General features: G+C 38.4%; 1 protein-coding gene across 10 annotated transcripts in view; it reads left to right on the plus strand.

Annotated features, from left to right (window-relative positions):
- MAGI2 (membrane associated guanylate kinase, WW and PDZ domain containing 2) overlaps positions 1–18,959 on the plus strand; it is a 390,999-nt gene that overhangs the window by 330,771 nt on the left and 41,269 nt on the right. For all 10 annotated transcript variants that reach the window (XM_051805040.1, XM_051805039.1, XM_051805043.1 and 7 more), the window contains 3 exons: positions 10,101–10,286; positions 14,326–14,500; positions 17,262–17,502. In XM_051805040.1, coding sequence (XP_051661000.1) covers positions 10,101–10,286; positions 14,326–14,500; positions 17,262–17,502 — 602 coding nt within the window. The remainder of the gene's footprint in view (positions 1–10,100; positions 10,287–14,325; positions 14,501–17,261; positions 17,503–18,959) is intronic.

Consider the following 18,959-nt stretch of genomic DNA (forward strand, 5'->3'; position numbering starts at 1 on the left):
CCAGTGCACTTGTTGACAGTTCCTGTGTCCCCCTGTGGCACAGAATGGTGCTGTGTAGGCATACGGAGTGAAACGTTAATGTTGCAATTGCAAAGCAATTCTGAAAGAATCAAAATAGGCAAAATAGGTCAGAAAAGGAAGTATCTTGTAGTGCCAGACACTATTAGGAATAGCATAACCTAAAAAGTTGTCTCACTGGGAGCATCCTCAGGGCAAAGAATGGAGAAGAGTTCCTTTGATTTAAGAATGTTTATTTCAATTACTCTACTCCCTTCTCTACTTTCTTGTAGAAGCAAAAGACTTGAGGTCTTGGAAGTATAAGTATCATCATCACTTTTACTCAAGAAGGGACTTAATCATGCACTGAAAGTATTTTTCTTGTTCTTGAAATCATACTTACAAACTATGTTTTACAATCCGGTAAATTCCAACAGCTCCTGCTGAGAACAGGAGCGTGCACTTTTTGTCATTAGGTGCTTGTGCTTCAAGGACTGTTAAAATTGAAGTAGTCATTACAACAAAGTTGCTACTAGCTACAGAGCTGCAGGTTCATTGGTTTGCTGCTTTGTAGTTGACCTAAAGCTCAAGGGTTTACACAAAAGCTCACACTCCGTTTACCGTGAAAGGCTCAGGAGCTCCCAGAATTAAAAGATGTCACTATTGTTCCAAGAGGCTTAGGGTCTTGGTCAACATCTTCTTGACATGCTGTTATGATCCAATTCATTAAATTATTAAAGAGAGATGTCTCTGCCCAAAATAAGTTGCAAATGAGACCATATGCCAAAGTCAACAGTACGGATTTTTATTTAACAGTAAATGTGAGGTAGAGAGAGAGAGACAAAAATAGGAAAAAAGAGGAGGGGGAGAGAAAGAGAGTGACAGACAGATTAAGTAGAAAAAAATCACCATTCCATGGATTCCAATGGCATCCTGCTGGTCCTCTTCTTGTGGTCTTCTTGGTGTTGAGAGTCCCCGTCTTGTTGAAGTGATGACTGCAGTCTGGATCCATTGAGGGAAGCCCTGGGTGGTGAGAAAAGAAGCCTGTGTGGTGACAGAAGAAGCCCCAGAGTATCTTGAGGGAAGAAGCCCGTGGTGGTAAAGGAAGTCCCATATGATGTGAGAAGAAACCCGTATGGTGGGCGAAGAAGTCCATGGTGCTAAGGAAAATCCCAGGGATTTTTATTATGCTTAGGCTAGGTAGAAACACCCCCAGTACCTCCCCTGAGGTGGGGAGTTTTACAATGAATGATGTAATACTGGATCACAGAACATTTCATGAGTCTTTGACACCTTTAAGACAGCTGCCTGTTCCATCAGCACAGTTGAGTCCATTATGGCCCATCAGCAGAGATTAATATCTTCAGGGTACATGTTCATTGTTCCGGTAGTTCCCTGGAGGAGAGGTATCACAGCTGAGTCATTTGTTTAAGGACAGAGAAACACTACCCTGCCTCGCAGGATTTGCCTCTTTCCTTGCTTTGCACATCGTCAACTTGCCCCTTGATTGTCTGAGCCATTAGGATTCCAGTTTCTCACACTTATGGATACATTCTTCTCCTAGGATAATTGGACAATAGTACCACCTTTATCTTATCTCAAGTTCCTGTCACAGTCCAAATTAGTAGGTGTATTCAGGAAGGGGTGGACTTTGGTGAGCGGTTGCTTCTTTACGCAATTTGCTATGGTGGACAAAAGTACTTCAGTGATTTTAACAGTATTTAAGCCATTAACTATTTCAGTCTCCCACACATTCTCTGCAAGGGATTTGTTGTTGCAGTTGATTTACAGGCCTGCCTTTGCCTTGCAGAAATTTTCAAAATACTAAATGCAATTTTTTTTGCTATTGATACACAGAGTGAGGACAGACTACATCCATAATTAGAGAACAGACTATTTTTCCACATTTTGTGATAGGCAGCACTGTAGTAGCTGTCATTCTAATAAATAAATGTTAGGTAGTTTGGAACCAGCCCTTAGATCTGGATGTCATTTTTACTTACTGGTACTTTCGTAAGTGGCACATTTATTTTCCTGTGTCGATAGTGGTAGAAATTTTGTTTCCCCTTTGTCAAAGCTTTACTTGGGACGTTCTCTAATCCAGCGTGGGAGATTATCTTGCACTGAACTGCAGTTCTAATGTGGGGCAGATCAGGAATGGAAAATGAACGACAAGGATTGAATGCAGAGATTTCACAGGGCAAAGCAGGGGCATAGAAAAGGTCAGCCATGCTTCAAATTTTTATCAGTAAAAGAAGATAAAGTGGATAAATAAAGAACTGTCCTTGAGTGGTATATCCAGGAGCAAGTCATTTTGCCTGCTGCAGAGGATCTTAGGGTGCTAAGAGATTAAGAAAGAAAATACACCTGTCCAGGCTCCTGACCTATTTCTAGTGTAAGGATTGACTTCCACTGCCTCTAAAATATATTTTTGTGCCTTCCCCCACATTCCCTTCCAACATTAAAGGGTACTATGGCTCTTGTCCCTTTTCCAGATAGGAGAAATTACAGCTAAAATACTTAAAATTTAATTAATTAATCTACACTTTGCATTACATTTAGGGGAATATTTTTAGAGTATCAAGATAAATTCACTATCTACATCCCATGGAAAAGCACTTGCATTGTGGTGGAAATAGACAAAATGAGATTTCAAGATGAATTTGTCCTAGAGTTTTATGGAGTACATTTGTCCATGCCTACTTCATATCTTCCTGCCACTTTTACTGTATGTGTTTGAGATGCAACTTCATCTAGGAAAAGAACTTGTGATTCTCTGTAAATCTTTTAACATCCTAGTCTCCATAGAAAGAAACCGTGTTGTAAACAGATTTAGTTAACTTTCAGCTTCCAGTGGAATTGGAAAATTGGCAATATTTCCAGGATTTTACTGTAGCAGGTACTGTCAATTAGCAGTTAGAAAGTGTAAACAAACTGAAAATACAGGTATAATCAATAAACAATTTTCAAGAAATTAAAGGCAGATGACTGTTCATACTTTTTATGATCTTCCTCCTGCTTAGCAAAAGAGGAATTGTAGCTTTAATTTGTCCCTACACTGCATATGCCAATGCCTGCTGGATTTTCAAAACATGATGAAACAGAGCCTAATGAAAAAAGTTCCTTTCATTTCTGAAAACATGCAGTCTTAACTGAAAAACATAAATCCAAGCTAAACCTCTGCTGACTGCAGAAAACAGCATTCTGAAATAAGTCCCATTCAGCCTAGAGTTTCTTTGAACTATCAAACCCAGCTTATTGATCAATAATAACTGTGTGAGCTAAGTTATTTGTGCAGCAATTTCTCCCATACTTTTCCCAGGTAAGATGGTGCCTGGGGACATAATTTTCTGTGACCCATCTACAAATTCTAAAGAAAACAAAACATTGGAAATTAAGATGTCTGTCTACCTCACCTAGGACATCTTTGGAGCATAAGCAGTGAAAACCCACCCACAGTGTGAGTCCCCCATGGAAGATATTTGCAACTTTTGGATTCTCATTTCTATGTAGCTTTGATATTCAAGTTTGAGCTGTTCTTCTGCCTCTTCAGTTATAAAAGCATACTTTCTAAGCATGTTAAAGTGGTAGTATAACTTGGACCAGAAAGAAAGTGCTACATGATTTAGTTTTTCAAATCAACATAAGCAGTTAATCATAGTGAAATAACTTTAAGAAATGAAATAGATTTTTAATATCATCAAAATACATTTCTGCAGTTTGCAGGCATGAAATACTCCATTGCCTATTTGATATTTTGTGGACAAAAAGCATGGAGGATCTTAACCACTTCACTCCCTTCTCTAGATGATTTCTGTCCTCCAGCATGTTCCTGAATAGGTCATTTGGACCTACAGGTGCTGCTCTTGTGTTTTCAAAGAACAAACATTGCAAGTTTTCTTAGCAGAAACCCATCAAGGGAATCAGGGTTTTTCTAATGATTCCACAAGGCCCATTTTGCTTTCATGAGAAGATTGAATTAGAGTACCTAAATTACATTAATTTTTTCTTAGATCTTCAGCTTTCTAAGATATGTGCAATCCTTCCCACCTAGATCCTTATGCCTTTGGTATGCAAGCAAATATGCTCCATATTAGAACACAGTGGGATGTTTTAATTCATGGATTCATTAACCTTATAAACAAAAGGGATTATTTTCATCTGTAACTCTGCAGTGTGCCACAGAATTCTATTTTACAAATAAGCACCACATAAAACAGCCCATCAATATCAGGAAAATATTTTTTAACCCTGATAAAAAGTCTACCACACTCAAGCTTTCCAAATTTTAGATTATTCAATAGCAATGAAATTACAGATGTTTACATTTAATATATTCATCCTATTAAAATCTGATATGCTGGAACTTGCTGATTGAATGAAAACTCTTGCACGTTTGGAGAGTTGAGAATATAATAAATATTCATTTGATTAACTGTATAACATTGAAAAGTACAGCTGGCTCAGGAAGGTTCATTTGATTGGTTTACTATCTGTATCTGTTAACATTAAAAAAGATTGCAAAAATTTATCTGCCAGAGGGTTTAATAAATAAAGCAGAGGTTCAATTTTTTCCCCTCTGACTGATACTTTTTGATATTTAGATACTATATAGAGGGAAAAAAATAGGAAAGTTGCTTTCTACAAAATACAGGCTCGCCAGTTATGTCTAAAAGTACCGAATAGATGTAAAATAATAATTATTAATAAAAATTATTGATGTAAATCAGAAAAGCATTATTTATTGATAACATCATCATAGAATCAGCAACTTCTAGTGCTTTCTCTTTTTTTTAGGTCTTTCAAATGAGGAGAAATTAATTTCATTTGCAAAAAACAAGAGGTTGATAGATATATCAGTCTTGTTTAACCTATTTTTCAGTGATCTGGATGAAGGGACTGAGTGTACCCTCAGCGAGTTTGCTGATGTTACAAAATTAGGAGGAGTGGCTGATCCACTAGAAGGATGTGCTGCCATTCTGTCAGACCTGGACAGTCTGGAGAGTTGAGTGGAGAGGAACTTTAATGAAGTTCGAACAAGCAAATGGAGGGTCCTGCATCTGGGGAGGAATAACCCCAGGCATCAGTACAGGCTGGGTGCTGACCTGCTGGAAAGCAACTCTGAAGAGAAGGAACTGGGGGTCCTGGTGAACAACAATCTGCCCATGAGCCAGCAGTGTGCCTTCATGGGCAAGAAGGCCAATGGTATCTTGGGGTGTGTTAGGAAGAGCATTGCCAGCAGGTTGATGGACGTGATCCTGCCCCTCTACTTGGCCCTAGTGAGGCCACATCTGCAGTGCTGTGTCCGGTTCCAGGCTTATCAGTACAAAAAAGTCATGCAATTACTGGAGGAGGTCCAGTGGAGGGCTAGTAGGATGATTAGGGAATTGGTGTATCTCTCTTATGAGGAAAGGCTGAGGGAGCTGGGCCTCTTCAGCCTTGAGAAGAGGTGGCTGAGAGGAGATATTTGCATACAAATATCTAAAGGGCAGGTGTCAAGAGGGTGGAACAGACAATTGGCAATTGGCACAAACTAAAACAAAGTTCATTCTGTAAATCTTCTTTCCTCTGAAGGTAACCATGCACTGGAAGAGGTTCCCCAGTGCGGCTGTGAAGTCTCCTTCTCTAGAGTTATTCAAAACCCACCTGGATGCAATCCTTTACAACCTGCTCTGGGTGAACCCGCTTCAGCAGGGAGGCTGGAATAGGTGACCTCCAGAGGCTCCTTCCAACCCCAACCATTCTGTGATTCTGTGATACACAGTGTTAGAAGCAGTATCTGTATTCAGAAGCAGCTCTAGGTCTGTGTACAGCTGACCCAAGCATATGGACCCTCAGATGTAACATCACAGAATTTACTTTTTCTTTTTTGTGACATGAAGGTGTGGGAAGGATATTAATTTCACTCACGGAGAGGAAAAGTGGGTGACTTTTATCAAAGAAAAAATATAGAGAAAAATGTTAATTTGTAGTTATCAGTAAATTTCTGAAAACAGATCTTATCCACTTTCTGAATGCAAAGATTATTTTAAATCAACTCAGTGTTTTGAAATAAGTGGATCAAATTTTTTGCAAAGTCTAATCCAGGCATATGCTGCCACTGTTCAAATGTACATGTTTGGAGAACAGCTTGTGGCAAATTCTTACAAGAGGTATGAATAGGTTTCTAAAAATTTTTAAGGACAAGTGGAATTATTTACCACCAGTCAAGTTATCTGGGACTTCCTTTAATTATTACATTACATTACATTATTTTATATTACATTATTAAATGTTCTGCTTAGATAAAATAAAGGACCAGAGATGCTATTTAAGAAAAAAATATGTGTCAACAAAACCCTAGTTAAATGCCAGGCATGGGAGGTTTCTTCCCAAGAAGAGACCTGCCATCCTGGGAGAGACCAAATAGCCATGCAGCTCTGCACTGTCCCTTGACTGTGACCAGTGGCAGAGAGGGCATTGCCTACAGCACCTTCCCCAGACATCTCCTCAGCTTTCACAGCCATTAATTTCTGATTTAATCTGCAGTGGACCCACCCCTGTGAATTGGTCTAATCCCTTTCTAAAGCCTTTCATTCTGGCCTTCCAGAACGTTGCCCCACCTTCTCTCTCTCAAGCTGTAGATAGGGAGTTCATGAACATAGCAGGTTCATTCCTTCAAGCAGAGGGTCTTTTCTGCTTCTTTCTGCCATGCTGCCTTTCTCTGAACCTTTGTGAATACATTGCTATGATTTTTGAGATGAAGATACTGAAACTATCAGCAATACTTTAGGTGTACACTAGTAACTAACAATAATTTGTTTCATTTGTTATTGTTTTTCTAACTCTTTAAGACCTATTGACTGTTTTACTGATTTTGTGTTTATAGAGAAGTAGGAATACATTTCCAGGTCTCTTGAGTGATAATAATTAATTTAGGGCTCATCTCCGCTTAAGCTTAGGCAGGGTTATTTTTTCCCTATGTGCATCATCTTGCATTGCTTTTCATGAGATCTTGTCTACCACTTCACTGAACCCACTCAGTACTGACGGTTTTACAGCTCTTCCATGCCTGTTGTAGATGTGACCATTCTGAACGATAAAATTTCTCCATTGTGAAAATTCACAATTGATTTCTACCTTTGTTATTAGCTTTTAGCTAATTAATCTTCTATGAGAGTAGTTCCTTCTTATCCCTTCAAAGTAAGTATTTCACCACCAAAGGCTCTTAAAAATTAAGTTTCCCAACATATTCTAATGTGGTCTTTTTTGGTGAAGCAACCTGCACATCATGTAATCTGCATCCCTTAGAAGCGCTCATGTTTATAAATAAAGCCTTAAATAAATCCTCCCTTCCCAAGGAAGCAGCGGGGACTATGGCAGTCAGGATATGGTGGCTTAGGAGGATTCTCAGGCAGAGTTCCACTGGGAAGAGATGCAGAGACGAGAAACTCCTCAGGATATTACTTGGGAGGGAAGGAGTTTTTCTTCGTTTTAGCTAGAAATGGACATAAACAAGTTTCTGCTGGATGGCTATGAGTTTCGTTAGTAAGTCACTGGATTTGCACATAAAACCCTGATAGAGCATTACAGTGTCACCTTGAATCCCTTAGAGATTTAGAGATTCAGATTCCTTCTGCAAAAGCTTTCTACACCCTACTCTGCAGCAAGATTGTATGACAACACATGGCACCAATACAACCTGAGAAGAGGAGCGTTAAATCCTCAAATACAGTAGAATCCTCAAGTGCAGTAGAAAAGGTACCTTGACAGACACAAGCTTTGTTTTGATGTTCACCTACTGTTGATCCTTTCATAACATGAATATTTAGAGTGTGTACCTTTATCGGGAAGGTAAAGACTGTTAGGCTTAAGGGGAAGAAGAGAAGAACACAAAGTTCCTTCTTCTCCCTCCCTTCCCTTTTCTCAGGATTTGAATCAGAATTAGACTCTCGTGGCTCTTCCACCTCCAGCTTTGATTTTAGCAGACATCTCAAACATACAGACATCTGCTCTATTCACTTGTCAGGTACAAGAAGTCCAACAGAAATTGTTCTGGCAAATTAATAGGATTTCCCACCCCCCACCCTCCCACACCCCTCACCACTGAAATGATGTCTCTACTTAAATATTTAGTCTAGCAAAAACACCTTTAGGGGTAGAAATGGCAAGTACAGAAATTTTGACTATGACATATTTCATGTTCTTTCTTACTTCTAAATTTCTACTTTTTCACATAAGACAGTCTCATTTTCAGATCTCCACTGATATGTAGTAAAAACATGACAATTTCAGACAGATCTTTTTTTACATATACCAGAATCAGGTACATTTTAGTGTTAGTTTAAATGACTCTTGGTGATGCTTTAAGAATTGATTTGATGAAAAAGGTTTTGTGTGAATATAAACTGTTTCAGTGTCAGGTTACTCTTTTACTTGTTTACTCACTCATGTACATGCATGGCAGTTATACATCTGCATTGAGGGCAAAATAAACACAATTTTTGTAGAAAGTGGGTCTATTCATATTTAGTGTATTTTAAAACATAGAAAGATTTAGACATTGTGGCATAAGTTAGGTGCTTATTTCCTAAACAACAAGACATTTCTGAAGTACACTAATTGTGTCCGTATTACTGAAGCCAAGATTTAATTCATATTCTTGTCTCAACTATAGTGGTAAAGAAGCATGCAGTTTGATTATGCCTTGCACTTCAGAGTTCACTTATACTTTCAGTTCTCAGAAAATTAATTTTTAACACTGTAAAAACACTTGCATCCATACTAGAAACAAAGGTCACTTTGAGGTATGTGTATTGTGACTTCATATGAGATGTGCAATCTGTGTTAGTCACCGTCACCTTCAGAGAATGTTTATCAGAGGGCTGAGAAATTTGTTCTGCAGCAATGTATTCTGAACACATCTCCTGTTAGATTAGAGCTTTGGTTTATAAGAGCATTGATAGCCTACATATTTCCCAAAAAGTGTTTGAACAATCTTTTCTTTCACTTTTCCAAGTTCTCTGTAGATAATAAAATTTTAAGGATATATTATTTTTGAAAAATGAAACACAACTCTTTTTAAACACCAGTTGCAGATAGATAGTGGGACTGAATTGCTTTGTGCTAAGTTTGCCAAGGCTGAAGTGTGGGATTGGGGAAGGGTGCTCAGACACCATTAGGATACTAATCGAAAACATAGTCAAATTTAATTATGATAAGCATATTTATGAGTAGTAGAAAGAAAGAGCCTAGAGAAAAGAGTCAGCCATAGCATATGCATTTAGTTAAAAACAGAGGATAATAGTAAAGAAACACTGGGTGAAAAATCAAGAAGAAAATTTAGAAAATTCAATGGAAAATGAGGGACAAGACAGAACAAGAGCATGGATGAAGTAAACAGAAAGGTGGAGAACCACAGAGAAGAACAAAAGGAGAAACAAAGTTGTTCCATAATGTTTTGAGAAGGGGCTGAGATGTGATGTAGTACATGTCTATGTACTCATAGTTATCTATAAATTCAATTCTATTCATATATTATTCATATCTAGTTAGAGAGCTGCACATCTCAATAAATCTTCTGTATTATTTCTATTTATCAGTTAACATATTTGAATGGAGAACAATTTCATGAACCCTGGGCATTTTCAGTAATTACATCTATTTGTATATAAAATAAATCATGTCTGTAGTGCCTCTATTGCAACATACAAATAAAGAAATTCTGTGAACTAGGAGGTAGGAGGCAATTTATGACTACTACTTATTGTGCAAACTTATCCCCTTTCCCCTGTTGTAATGCCTTATTGTTCTCCTGATCTGTTTATTATCTTGTTACGTGCCGGGTTTGCAAAATAGTTGAACTATAAACTTATTTTGGACTTCAGATATATATATATATATGCACCATGTATATATACGCAGCTGGATTCTGAGTTTTTAGTGAAAAAGCACAGCATTAATGCAAATGACATCGCATTAGAATTTATATCCTTACACGTTTTTACACGAGCCGTTTTTTAATTCGTATTGAACTTTCTTCCAAATGAACTCATTTCCTTTTGCCTGTGAACATCACCATTTTTTTCAGCATACGTTAACTGTGACTATTGTTTCTTGTCTAGCTGTGCCCCATAAAATCGGGCGGATAATTGATGGAAGTCCTGCGGATCGCTGTGCAAAACTTAAAGTTGGAGACCGGATCTTAGCTGTGAATGGCCAGTCTATTATTAACATGCCTCATGCAGATATTGTGAAGCTAATTAAAGATGCAGGTCTCAGTGTAACACTTCGCATCATTCCTCAGGAGGGTAAGTCAATGGCCCTTAAAAACAGGAAGAAAATTTTAAGTAGCCTCCAATTAGCTTAAATTATGTCACTGCTTGAAAGAGCATCTTTTGTTCTGCTTCCTCAGCTGTAACGTGCAGCAGACCAAAATTATGGGCTTAGAACTATCTCAAATAGGATCTGAATTCTTTAAAAGATTCCCACTTATGAAAAGGGCATTTAAAGCAAACCTGGAGGAACCTGAGAGACAGAGAGAGATGATGTTAATGTGTTTTGGAAAAGCACTCTATAAGAGAGCCAAGTTTTAACTTTGTTCACTTATATCTTGCCAAAAGCCAAGCCAAAGTGTGGCAAAGTGATTCACAAGAGACTGCAATGGCATTCACCAGGCTACCAGCTACCTGTGACAAAGAGTGATGTGAAGAAAACGTTCAGATTTGGCAGTTTCCTCTATCAGTATCATGTAGTGATATAGCACTATAAATGCACAGGGCAGGAAAAAACTGAACCCTAAATTATCTCATTTGGAGGGTGAGGATAAGGGGACAGACTCATTATTCTGATCATTACTCCACAGCTAATCAGTGAAGATCTTTTGATGTTGGTTCCATGGGGTTTGGGGCAGATTTCAGGGTTTTTTTTTAGTTTAACAATGTGCTACACTGCGGCATGAATTGTACCATATTAATGAGACTATGGCTTTATATCTCAGCAACAAATACCAGTACAACTGGGAATGTCACACAGCAAGTAATGGAATTACTTAATGATCCATGGTCCAGTTAGACGACCTTCATCTTCTGCTGCTGCATCCAGCAACAGAACAGGGAAATAGTCTGACACTGGTCATGGACTTCAACTGAGGGAACTCATCTACTTTGTTAAATGAATTCAGTGGAGGGAAAACCACAAACGTACACAAATTCAGAATTCACATCAATTAGCAACTGTATGATTACGGAAGGTCAGCTTTGCAAGCATCTACAAATAAGTGTGATGCTTCATACAGTACATGCGGTTTATTTAGACCTCTCTGTATCCAGGTTAAATAACATAATTAATAGTTCGGTGTTAGAGATAGATACATTAAATTAGAAAGAAAGCAGAAGTGCATCTGAGTTGTCATGCTACAATGTGTTCTCGGGTGCTGGTGGTAAGAAATGATCTGTGCCCAAGGCATGGCTTCCCTGTGTGACTGTTTGACACTGGACACCTCATTTGCCTTCTGATATTAGATTCCCAGCTTATAAAAATTGGGAAAAAATCTAATACCTCTGTAATATACTTTCAGGTGAAAAATACCATATAAATGCAAAGCAGTTTTAGAAGCAGCTCATGATTTGACTATTTCATCCATAGTTATGAGAGTAATGTAGAAACGAGGGACAACATTTCCAATCTTCCTCTCTGAAACTTGCAATACAGAAGAGACTCACAGATGCAAAATGGGCAATTACAGCCTTAAGCATAGTAATTACACAGACAAGTATTGCTTATGCCTGCATGAGGAGTGTTTTAAGTGCAAATATACATGCTTTTTTGATAATTAATCCTAAACTGAAAATGTTTTTAATAAAGCAACCAAAATTTGTAAAATAATTATGAGCATCAATTAGGTAAGTAGAGAACCACTAGAAATGTGCAGTCATAGGGAAAAACTCACATGTTAAAAATTAAAAAATAAAATAATTAAAATAGATTGAAATGTAAAACTAGGCAAGATCCTGATCATGTGTAGCTATTGCCATTAGGGGGGCTCTGCCATACCGTACAGAAGTCCATTTTGGATGCTTTGCTCTACACCACACTGACCTCCCTCATTCTGTTGCAAGCAGGAATGAAAAAATACAATGTGTGCCTTTGCTGTTTATAATGCAGAACTTCTGCAGTGCTCTGTCGTTCTTGTGGCTGGAGTTTCTCTCATTTACACTTTTTAGTAGGTAAATGGTGAACAACAGAACTGTACGAGTGTGTTGGAATAAATATGTTTGTTATGAGCTCAGTGCCAAATGTGTCTTCCCCCAAGCACAGCAGGAAGCCTGAAGGAAGATCAGCATCCTTTATTTGTAACAAGGCCACAAGACCACATTCCCTACACCAATCTCTCTGTTTTTTTGAATTTTATGCTGTTTTGAAAGAAGGATTCTCTTTCTCTGCAGTGTTCCTGTGCGAAACCTTGGTCCTTTGACACAGTACAGTGAAATAAAAATCACTTTAAATGGTTAGTCAGAATTTATTGAGATTGGTTTTACTGTTTTACTGTTTGCAGTCCCCAAAAATTTAAAAAGACAGGAAACTCTTGATGAGCTCAAAGACAGCAGGAGCTAACATAAGGACACAATGTTTATAACACAAAAGGTGTTTTGCCTTTTGTGACAAGTCTGTCATCCCAAACAGCGGTGAAAGCACTAAAATTGTTCATTCTCTCACAATGAAAAGGTTTTTTTTCTAAATGAAAAGCATTTCAAATGTCTAGTAGCTGTGCTAAAGCACTTGGAGAACAGGAAGGTGATTCAAGACAGCCAGCACAGCTTCACCAAGGGTAAGTCCTGCCTGACCAATCTAGTGTCATTCTACAGTGTAGTGGCTAAATCAGTGGACAACAATGGACAAGGGAAGAGCTATGGATCTCATCTATCTGAACTTCTGTAAGACCTTTGACACAGTACCCCACAACATCACTCTCTCTAAATTGGGGAGAGATTAATTTGGTGGGTGGACTGTTCGAGGGATGAAGAATTGATTGGAGCTCAGTGTCCTGATGGAGATTGGTGGTGTCCCTCAGGGATCCATACTGGGACCAGCACTGTTTAATATCTTCATCAATGACATAGACTGTGGAATCAAGTGCACCCTCAGCAAGTTTCAGATAACACCAAACCGAGTGGTTTGGTTGATACAACTGAAGAGCAAGATACCATCCAGAGGGACCTGGACAAGCTTAAGAAGTGGACCCATGGGAATCTCATGCAGTTTAACAACATCTGGGTTGGGAGGAACCCCCAGTATCAGTACAGGCTGGGGGATGAAGGGACTGAGAGCAGCCCTCTGGAGAGGGACTCAGAGGTACTGGTGGGTGAAAAGCTGGATGTGAGCTGGCAATGTGCACTTGCCTGAGAACCAATTGTATCCCGGGCTGCATCACAGGAAATTATGCAAATTGCCAGAAGGTTAAGGGAGGTGACTCTGCCCCTCTACTCCACTCTGGTGAGACTCCGCCTGGAGTGCTGCATTCAGCTCTGGGGTCCTCTGGACCTGTTGGAATGAGTCCAAAGGAGGGTCATGAAGATGGTCAAAGGGCTGGAGCATCTTTCCCATGAGGAAAGGCTGAGACAGTTGGGGTTGTTCAGCCTGAAGAAGAGGAGGTTTCACAGAGACCTTATTGCAGCCTTTCAGTACTTAAAGGGGGCTTGTAAGAAAGAGGGGAACAGACTTTTTAGCAGGGTCTGTTGCCATAGGACAAGGGGTAAGGTTTTCAACTAAAAGAGGGTAGATTCAGACAGATATAAGAAAGAGATTTTTTTACGATGAGGGTGATGAAACACTGAAACAGATTTCCCAGAGAGGTGGTAGATGCCCCATCCTGGCATCCCTGGCAAAATTCAAGGCCAGGTTGGAGAGAGAGAGCTCTATGCAACCTAGGCTACTTGAAAATGTCCCTGTTCTTTGCAGGGCAGTTGGACTAGATGACCTTTAAGGGTCCTTTCCAACGCAAACTATTCTATGATTCTATGGTTCTAGGATTCCACGATCATTATTTCTATGCTTTAAAAGAAAATGTGAAACATGGAAGCAATTTGCCTTGTTCAGGTGGGTTTTTTAAATAATGAAGGTATAAACCAGGATTATAGAAGTGACCAACATTTTAGATTCCACAGACTGTCAAAAGGATACCATTAGGTTCAAATGTCTTAAAATCTAATTATGACCCAAGAGAGTAAAAGCAACAAAGCATAAATTTGCAGAGGTAGCATATGAAAAAAAATTATTATTGTCTACCTTTGCCCTTTATTAAATGCTGCACTGTGACACGTCTTTAATCTCCCGCTTCCCATTACACAGAGCTGAACAGCCCAGCCTCAGCCCCCAGCTCGGAGAAGCAAAGCCCCATGGCCCAGCAGCACAGCCCCATGGCCCAGCAGAGTCCCCTGGCACAGCAGAGCCCCGTTGCCCAGCAGAGCCCCGTCGCCCAGCCACCGCCTCCACAGCCCCTCCAGCCACAGGGACACGAAAACAGGTTTGTTCATTTTCTTACATGTCTTTTTTTTTTTCTTTCCCTTGTATAATAGAGGTTTGGAGTCAGGAAGATATTTTTATAGCAGGTTTTATCTGTGATGTATCATTTGCCAGCCAATTCTCATGTGTAATTTATGCATATGCATTAGCAAATTTATCTGTAATGGAAATTAAATGGTAGGGGGATAGAAAATTTCTGACCAGCTGTCTATATAAAAAGCACACTTAGGCTGTGGGATGGTACAACTTCGTGTGACCTCCAATCAACACTATTTAGTTTTTGGATTATTTTTTAGCAAGTTAAATGAGGCTGATTACACTGACTGTCTTTATGCTAATCTTCAGTAACCAACACACACAATCAAGACCCTCCTCCCCAAATGATGCTGGTTACAGGATTGTAACTTTTTGCTTCTGAAGATACTTGAGTTCAGTTGTGATTTAGACACTACGCCCTCTAATTCTCCTTGCTTAACAGATGTAGTACTTTCACTTGTCCAAAATTATCTTCTCTCTATTAGTCACACTAGGAAAATTAATTTGCCTTATATTTCATTGAGTACTTTTTCCAAAAGTGATCACCTCCTAGAAGACGTATGTTTCTGATAAACTTCAATACAAAACTTTCACAAATGTCTCTGCTCAGTTGGAAGTCAGAATTAAATTGGGAATTTTCAGATGGGACCAGTAAAATTATATAAAGTTCCACTGAAAAGTGTAAACTATAATTGGTCATATCACCATTTACATATTCAACAAAAATTGCAATGGCTCCACCTGTGCATAAAAGGTTCATTTTCTAAGATACAGCTGTGGTCATATGTGTCTTAGAAACCTGCCTAAGGATGGCTCTTATTTCAGAAAAAGGTCCATTACTGCTAGTTCATATAGTATTATTTTTCACTAGATTTTATAAGTTAGATTACAGCTTGTTTATATAACCACATACATTGTTTCTGCACCAAAATACTATAAGATATTTAAAACTCCTAGGAATATTACCAGACATGTCTGTGTCATATTGGCCTTTTTAGCCACCAACGTGCTTGCAACAAACATGGGTAGAGCCCTCCCCAAATCTCCGTTCGTGAAGCCCAGCCATGATGATGAGGAATCTTAACTAGTATTTTTACTTCCAGTATTAAGAAGGCTCAGTATCATGGTAAGCCTGTTTGTTCTCTGTCTTCTTTTTACAGGATCGTGATACTGAGTAAAGAAAGTAAGAGGATTGCATGTTCACGTGCAGGTCTTATTATAGATGCCACATATGGGTTTTAAAAGAACACATGGCAGCAGGCTATTTTAATCTTCTCAGAGAAGTCAAAGGGAAATAGTTTAGATATTTTTGTATCTGGTTAGACATTCAGTTTATTAAAATTATTGAGTAACAAGATTTGCCATAATGTTACTGTAACTGTATTAATAAAGTAACAACATTTTGAAACATATCTGAAACATTTTGAAACATTTAGATTCAGATTATTTTTATATGTAAATTAACATAATCAAAACAATGCTCTCATTTTTTCCAGAATGTAATTTCTTTTAATCAATAAGTACATTTCAAAATCCCTTCCACAGTCTTTATGTGTCTCTGTATCTTCATGTATCCATGTACATACATGGTCACTTGGTTGACTGAAAACTTCTAGTCCATTATTAAAGCAGAGTTTTAAATGTCTATTACCTGTATGGGAAATAAGTATTTCCTTCAGCAACTAGGGAAGAATGTAAAAACATCCACTATATAAACATTTTTGTTAAAATCTTAACCAAACTACTATTACACAATTACCTTGCTATAAAGGTTCCAGACTTCCTTTGTGCTTCTTAGCCTTACCACATGGCTGAGGTATGGAGGTTTGCAATAAGAAATGTTTTTTACTTCACCCTGAAGTGTGAAATACCATTATGCACTGATTCCCATGTGGTAAGGGAAATTCCTAACTGAGTAAATTAAACAACTAGTCACTGTACCTCAGAAAGTCACATCGTCTTTGAAATTTTAGGACCCATTTCCCTATAACCAGTTACCAGTTAGAGCAATATTTTACTTGTTATTAAATTCTTCATTAACCAAATTTATTTTCCTTTCACCCTTTGTTATTTCTGTGAATAACTACTTAGGACTTACTACAGACTTTTAACCAGATAGTATTATCTGAAGTGTAGAATAATAATAAAAATAATGCACACTATATTAACAGATGTTATATTAAAGAATACCTGTCATTAAAAAGATAACAGCTAGGACAAAGAATGTATGTTTTAAAAAAGAATGTCTTTTTTAACCTTAAGAAGCTCACAATAATAATAGTTTATGTCAGTGAAATGGGCATAAACCACACTGATGTTCCATTTATTCTATAAAAATGTTAATTCTGGAAAAAAGTATTTTATAAAGTCAGTGAATTATTTTGTAGTGAGTATAGTGGGCTTTTTCACATACAGTTTCATCTTCCAAGCAGGCAAGGTAAGTGGGACTCAAGATGTCTTACTGTTCCTGTCCCTTTGAGTCTAATCCTGATCCCACTGATACAAACTGGAAAATTGCACAATATGACCTGAAGGAAAATTGCTTATGCCCATGTTTCAAAAACGCTCACTGTTTTTGGATACCTTGAGATGTTTGCTTCTCTGTGAAAATTTGTTTTGTGCAATTTTGCAGTTAGGCAGGTTGTTTCCCTTCCTCAATATTGCATGCAATCCATATTCCTAATGGTTTGCAACTTTCTGAAACCAAGCCATTTCACTTTTCTCAGTTATAGGTCAGAAGTAAAAGCCAGACAAGATGTGAAACCTGACATCCGGCAACCTCCGTTTACGGACTACAGGCAATCGTCGACGGACTACCGACAGCCTCCGCTGGACTACAGGCATCCTCCAGTGATGGATTACCAGCAGCCACCACCTCTGGACTACAGGCAGCCACCTCTGATGGATTACAGGCAGCATTCTCCTGACACCAGGCAGTACCCTCTGTCAGAGTACAGGCAGCCCCAGGTACAAACCCAAACACTCCTGACCAGAAGGCATTAGGGTGTGTGGGGAGAGGTCATGTATGCTGGTAAGGAAGATGACATTAGAGAAGGAAAAGACACATTTGTTGGCTTTACTTCGAGTTGCTATTTCTCTGTAGAGGAAGTTACTTCTAAACCATTAAAATTAATGAATAACTGTGTAATCTGTAAAATAACACTACATTTATAATTGTGTGAATATAATGTTAAATAAACACTGTTTTTAAGGTACTGGAGAGTTAAAATAAAAATTCTAACATAAACTGCCATTGCATAAGCAGAGGAATTTTTTCATTCCTAGGGACATAGTCATCAAATAATGGGTGTACTTAGGTCAGACTGCATTTCTACAGCATTCTTGAAAATTAATATTTTATCTAATTGGAATAAATAACTAAATGAATGCAAATTCCGACTGATAAAATTATGTTTCTGTTGGTAATAGTCTGGATGAGTAGAAACTAGTTTGTTTAACTAGTTTCTTTGACATCAGGTATGATCTGACAAATTCAAACAAATATACCTTAGATCAAGAATTATGGTACCTTGGACAAGACTCCACTGATGACAAATGTTTACTGAAAGCTGTGAAGGTTGAGGATTTAGCTCACAGTTCAGACTTTCAAACAAATCGTCCTTTCTCTTTACATAAAGGTAGGACAAACAGGTCAAAAATATTAAACAAGAGAATGTAAACTTCTGGACACTATATGCTGGAACCATGTATAGATGATTTCTATGGCCATATTTTCAAAGCCAGACACACAAACCAAATCAAGAAAAACAGTGAAATTCTAAAATGGGATCCAGAGAACCCTGGGAAAATACTATGCATTTCAGTATCTAAATAGCAAATCCTTATGCCCATATGCATACCCTATAAGATGCTTTTTAGCATCTAGAGAGATGCTTAGACTGGCTGTTTCTTACCATCTCCAGTTCAATTCTCTAATCACTAGACTACACAACCCTAGCTCGCTCTTTTTTTTTCTGCTGCTCCCACAGCTCTTGCACCCTTGACTGACAATGGATCAGAAGATAAATAGCAATTTCCCTCCCCCTGGCCCATGCACAGAGGTGGTAGTTGGGGCCAATCAAGGGAAAACTACAAAGGTGAATCTCAGTCTCTGAAGACACAGAAAGGGCAAAGGGCAAAACTCAAATCTCCCCCTTCCCACCTCCTCCTCAAGGGACACATTTAACCAAAGTGATGAGAATTGCTATACTTTGTGACTCCATGCAGTCAAACCTGCCGATCACATTAAGTACTTCTTGGAATTTAGGAGGTGTCTACTATCAATTTTTACTTGCAATGATGCTTATACAGCAACTGCCTTATACCTCTCTTGCCAAATCAACATTTCTGCATAGACATAAACATAAACATTTATACCTGGGTGCCATGAGGATGAATATGGAACCCATCTCAAGAGCTTTTGG

The sequence above is a fragment of the Manacus candei genome, unplaced genomic scaffold (assembly GCF_025592945.1).
Source record: "Manacus candei isolate 608988 ecotype Guabito, Panama unplaced genomic scaffold, ASM2559294v1 h1tg000063l, whole genome shotgun sequence".
NCBI lineage: Eukaryota > Metazoa > Chordata > Aves > Passeriformes > Pipridae > Manacus > Manacus candei.